Raw genomic sequence first — 6,000 nt, forward strand, 5'->3', positions numbered from 1 at the left:
TTAGATAACCAGTTATTGGTTCATTTGGTTAATACTACAATACAGTACCTGAAAACTACATGGCCCCAGTTACTCAGGCAACTTCTCTGGGTTATGCTGTTCTTTATCAACATGTTAAAGTCCCCGATTCACAAACAAATTATCTTTACAGTAGTTTGAAATTAGCATGCAGAAGACACAACAGGAGTGACAAAGGGAAGACACCACAGAGAAAGCATACAAGTCCCCATCTCCCCACTTTTTCCAACCACCAGCCTCACTACTGTAATTCAGACGACTGGCGACAACTGCAAACTGAAGCTACTGAAGAGGTGTACTTGGAGCTGAAGAACTGAAACTAGATGACAAAAAGGGGCCATAAAAAAATTGCAGATATAAATTAATAATCAAATATATGCACACAACAAGGAGACAGATGGCAAGCAATTTTCCCCAGTGTATTTATACTTGTTCTTCTAGTGCACGTATCTGGGTCACTTGCTAGATTAAATCTCATGTGGCAGACCCAACAGAGGTACTGTTGAATGCGTATGGGCTCAGCCTGTTTTTAAATGATGCAAGTCTGACACTACAGGGTGAAGGCATTTATTAGGATTTCTTTAACACAGCTTGCAATATTACCCTGTAACTTAGAAACAAGTCTGCTGGAGATTTTCTACAATCAGCAAGGCTGCCCCATTCAGGCCTGCTAAATAAAATGCAGCACAAGCTAGAGAAAGTTGAACAGTGCTAGCAAATCTCACGGAACAGTCCTTACAGAGATTAGACAAATACATATATATCTTCCAGAGCACCAATTTCATCAATGTGCCACAGAGAAAATACATTACACAAGGTTAAAGATTCCTACCAATTCTCTCCTTATAATATGCCTTGCTTCTGACATTTCAGAAAAGAAAGGAACACCTCAATGGATTAGTTGCTTTTGACATATTCTCTGTAGCAACACATGACCTCAGATACACAGAGCACTAAATCTTCCACGCCCCAGCTACAAACTGGCAATGACCCGTCTTATTTAGCACAGGTCACATGAAGGACTACAACTTCAGTGCATGGCACCCAGAGGTCAAATTGCCTACTTTTTGGGGGGATATTAAGTGGCAAGGAAAAATAATTACGCAGATGTGCAAGCCTAATTGAAGCAATGGGTTTCCCTCCTGTAATGCTGGTAGGTATCAGCATAAACACAAAATGAGTGTGCAGAGATTAGCCCCCCTTAATCTGGGAAAAAGCTGTATTTAATGCAGTGCAACAAGGAAAATCTTCAACATATCCACAGGAATGCAAACTCCATTTCTCCCTACACCCTATTATCAGTTCCAAGATGACTGGAATCTTGGATTGGAATCAGCAATAAATAAACCTTTATTAACAAGCCGTGTGAGCTCTCTGCGACATTAAAGCAACACCTAAATATTCCCCCCATCCCCTTTCCACATTTATCTCTTCTTTTGGATTACTGCATCCAGCTTCAAATAGAATAAGCAAAAATAGGGAACAAATATATTTATTGTTCCTAGATGAACAAGGAGGATATGAGTTGGGGGGGGGAAATTTCCACCTAATAATCCTCACATGTATCAAGGAAATACCACAGCTGTCTGAGAATTACAGTAGCAGGGAACAGGGTGGCAAAAGTTTGTGTTTTCTAGGTCTAGAGAAAAAGAAAAACAACATAATAAAGCAGCATTTCTTCTTTACACTGGCTCTTGGGTTTAGAGGCTGTCACTTTTATTCAAAGTAATCAATAAATCAATTGATCAAAAAGATCACGTTTGCACTGATTATGTGCATGCCATGTAGCTGTCTAGCCTGAAACAAGTAAGGCAGACTAATGATGAAAAGTAAGAATGTATACATTTTCTTATTCAACTTCCTCAGGCTTTAAATTCATTCAATTTCAGTTTAATTGGGTGAAGGGTGGGAAATAAAATATTGAATCCTTTGATATAGAGTCATAAAGCCATGGCTACAAGCAAGTTTGTTATATCACTGTCCATACAGACCTTGGTCCAGTGCCGTGCTGCTGCTAAAATATTAAGTTTTACCATTGGGAAATTGATTTTGTTATAAGAAGTTTTTATGATGCCATTTAATCTTACCCAACCTACATTAAAAAAAAAAAAAAATACCAAAAGCAATTACAGATATCCTTTATATAGTAAGCTTGATCACTATATTAAAAAAAGAACAGTCTGATGTAATTTCAATATAACGGCAAAGGAAGCAGGAAAAGCTATGGCAATGTGCTGCTCTCCTGAAACAAAACATTGCGGGCTCCTAGCTTAAATGCACAATCTTGATTCACTTAAAGTTAGTACCATGATCCATCTCCTACATGGAGGGCTGTGTCCTACAGCTCCAGCATCAACCTCCTTTTCTAGTGTTTCAAGCCAGCTCCTGCAGGGCAGTGAGATTCTGTGATTACAGTTGAAAGAACACTTTGGGTCTGATAGCCTGCCTCTTTGAATAGATAACCCTTTCTAGTTCAACAATTACTAGCATGCAACAGCCATTTCTGCTTTGCCCCTTCCAGTGCTGTAGTTGAAAAACATCCTAATTAGATGACCCTGCGCACAGAAGTGCCATTAACTGGCTTTCAGAGCACTCCAGTGAATGCCTAAATCTTAGCTGCGGATGATAAGTACTTTATATAGTTAGGAGGTAAACACATAAAGCAGTATTTTAGAACACCTCTTATAGTCTGGGATAAGTACTAGCGAAGACAGTGCATGGTCCTTTTCCACCCTTCCGGAGATGACACTCGGATATCACTGGGTTTTACCTGCAGTGGAGCACACTCAGGTGAGATCAAAATTAACCTTGACCTTCACATCAATAACACCAAGTAGTTCGAACTGGCCTGCAGCACAGGCTTTTATAAGCATGACCTTAAACAACCCAGTTTTGCCTAAATATTACAACACAGGCTACTTAGGGTTATGTAAATATTCCACAACTCCTGCAGTTCTTAACTACAACAAGCGTTTAAAATAGTGTCAGTGTGTCAAAATATTCATTACCGGCTATTGATCCCACTCAGACCTTGCATTTCAGGACAGTGGCAGATATTTTTTCTTTTACTGTTTGTGAATGAAGCTTTGAAATGCTAAAATAGGTTTAAGTAAAATCATTGTAGATAATTGGAAGACTCACAAAAACCTTAAAACACTTAACTGCTTCGCAAGTCTTCGAGCACATGTAAATGACCTGAAGCCTGAATCACCACATTCTGCAGCCGACACTGTTCCCAGCCGGAGACCTAGAGCACGACTAACACTTGGCATTTACTCCCAGCATTAATAGGTTTAATAGTAGCAACCCTCGAAAACAAAGGGGGTTTGGAGGGTGACGGCATTCTGGAAGATGTGACAGATCCTTAAACACGGCAGGTGCACCGTAATACAGCTTAAGGAAGGAAAATTCCAAGTTTAGTAACTAATTGACTCCAGGACAGGCAGGTTATTTCCCAAGGCAAATGCCTAATCAAAGACATAACTGACCCTTCAGCATCCCACCAGCGCGCCGGGAAGTTCAGCTCATCCAGCAACATTTTTCCGCTCAGACGCATCCGTGACAACCCCCCAACGCCCCTACCTCCCCCCCTTCCCCGTGCTTCCTCGCGTTCCTCCTCTCACAAGTGAGGCTCCAAGGCACGAACCCCGTTTGACAGCAGCTCGGGGAGTTAGCCGGTACCGCAGACAGGAGCGGCGAAGCTGGGCCCCGTCACAGTTCACATGCAGAGGAACTCAAGCACTCCCCCCCGCGATCCGCCCCCCCCGTCCCGCAAGCGGCGGGACGGCCGGTTGCCGCCACCGGGGAGGATCCGAGCCGGGGTGTCTCGGCAGCCGGTGAAGCTGCCCGGCAGCCCGCTCTCCACCAAGGAGGGGGGAGGCTGGTGAAAAGCTGTCAAAGTCAATCCGCGCTCACTTTTGGACGAGTTAATTCCAAGGGAGCATGAATCACTCCAGGACGGTTAATTAATTTAGTCAGGCATCCTGCTCTCCCTAATACGTTTTAATTATGCATCTGTTTTAATTGTGATAAGATTAAGTCACCGGAAAAGGTACAGATCGGACCCTTCCCCAGCTGCTGCTGAATGCAGGTACATCCAGAAAAGGAACAGGTAGGGAGCCCACTCCAGCCCAGTCCGGCTGCTCCCCTGCCCACCTGCAGAGGGGCTCCGGTCCCCGTAGCCGTCCGGAGGAGCCCGACAGCGAACAGCAACTTCCCGCTCGGGGCTCGGTCCCGGCGCGGGGGGTGGGGGGCCGGGAGGCGGCCGAGCGCCCCTGTGCCACCGCCCTCGTGGGAGCAACCCGGGACACGCTAAGTTAAAGCAGCCGGTCCCGTCCCACTTGGAAGGAAGGGCTGGAGGAAACCGAGCCCGCGAGGGAGCTGTCACAGCCCCGGCGCCGCCGCGGCCACCCGGAGCCGAGGAACGGCCACGACCCTCCGGCATCGCCTTCGGTGCCCCGAGTGGGGCGGCTGCCGCCCCGCTCCCGGCAGGTGGGCAGCCCCCGTTCACCCGCCCAGCCCCGCCGCTCCCCGCCCTACCTGTCATCGTAGCAGAAGTCGGCGCTCAGGGTGTTGAGGTACAGGGCGAGCCCCAGGGCGCTGCTCAACAACTCCGCGATCATCTCTCCGCCTGCCGCCGCGCTCGCACCGGAGCAGCCCCCCTGCCCGGCCTCCCGCGCCAGTCCCGCCGCGGCTGCCCCTCGTTCCGCCAGCACCGCGGGGAGCCGCTCCACCGGCGGCCGCAGCCTGACGGCGTCCCCCCGCGCCTCCGCCGCCCCCTACCCCATGGCAGCGGGGCGGGCAGGGGACAGAGCGCACAGAGGCTGGGCTAAGCGCGGCTGGGCTCAGCGGAGCGCAGCGGCAGCTGCCGCCCCTCTCCCGTGGCACCTCGGCGGTACCGGTGCTCCAGCTCCAGCTCCCGCCTGCCCCAGCCCGCGACACCCTCACTACCGAGCCGGGCGCCGCCGCCGAGGCTCTGGGAGCGCCCGCGTGGGGCGCCTGGAGCTCCCACCGCGCCTGCGTGGGAGCCCGCCCTGTGCCCGCCCCTCCGCCCAGGCCCGCCTGCCGGCCCGCCCCGCGCCCTCTGCGGCGCTGGGCCCGTACCCGCTCCCGCGCCCTCACTCGCCCTGGCAGGGCAGGGGCGGTGGCATATCCTGGTTAGAGCGTTGCGCCGGGCTTGCCCTGCTGTTGCCGCTAGATTGGCACGGGCCTGTTTTTCAAGGGGGTTTTCTTTCTTTTCTTCCCTTTCTCGGTTTTCCTTTTTTTTTTTTTTAATCTCACTTCTTTCTGTCGGTTTTCTTTCTTTTCAGTTTCTTTCTCTTTATTTCAGTTTTTTTCTTCCTTTTCACTTTGTTTTTTCTTCCTTTTCCTGGAAACTCGTTAGTAGGAAAGAGAGGGCTGGTTACTGGGTCCGGGATGCCAAAGCAGTGGCCCAATGCTCTCCCTTGCCCTGAGCCTGGTACTTTTCTCACTGTCTATGTGGACATCCGTGGGGAGCTCTTAGCTCAGCTTCCAGTCAAGCAAAACCACAGAAACTTGGCAGGGGGGTGGCTGAAAACAAACACACTCCAGGGCAAGGAGCGCTGCAGACTGGCTCCCTCAGGGCAGCCCCACAACTGGGGAGGGAGGGGTTGGGGGGGGGGGGGTGGGGGGCGTGCATCCTAAGCCTGGTGCTGTGAGTGGGACAAACAAATGGCCTGGGCAAGCAACCCAGCTATGGGAAATAAGGCACTGAAAGCATCTTAAGTAATTCATGGGATACCAAGGCATGAAGTTATGGAGAGGGTTTAGGTCCATCAAGCTGATTGTTTCCTTTTTTAAGAGAGTTTTATAAATGTTGCCTCCATTTACTGCTAGCCAGCCCTTTATATAACTGTTTCCTCATGATTTCCATCAAGTGGCACACCATGCTGTCGCAGAAGAATGGGAGTCTGTGCATCAAGCTGTGTCTAATAAATTGAGGAGCTTTTAACAAGCTTTCTT

The 6,000-nt window shown here is 49.3% G+C and overlaps 1 protein-coding gene across 3 annotated transcripts in view; it reads right to left on the reverse strand.

Annotated features, from left to right (window-relative positions):
- Nucleotides 1-5,014, reverse strand: part of TMTC2 (transmembrane O-mannosyltransferase targeting cadherins 2) — a 261,093-nt gene extending 256,079 nt beyond the window's left edge. For 2 of the 3 annotated variants that reach the window (XR_009743616.1, XR_009743617.1), the window contains exon 1: nt 4,558-5,014. Coding sequence is in view for 1 of the 3 variants with exons in the window: in XM_061454672.1 (XP_061310656.1) it covers nt 4,558-4,640 (83 nt within the window). In the remaining 2 variants the exon portion in view is untranslated. The remainder of the gene's footprint in view (nt 1-4,557) is intronic. The other variant, XM_061454672.1, reaches the window with a different exon arrangement.
- Nucleotides 5,015-6,000: the final 986 nt, after the last annotated feature.

Source organism: Pezoporus flaviventris, unplaced genomic scaffold (assembly GCF_033815535.1).
Source record: "Pezoporus flaviventris isolate CSIRO_AGI_PZ_B2104156 unplaced genomic scaffold, CSIRO_AGI_Pfla_v1 ptg000016l, whole genome shotgun sequence".
NCBI lineage: Eukaryota > Metazoa > Chordata > Aves > Psittaciformes > Psittacidae > Pezoporus > Pezoporus flaviventris.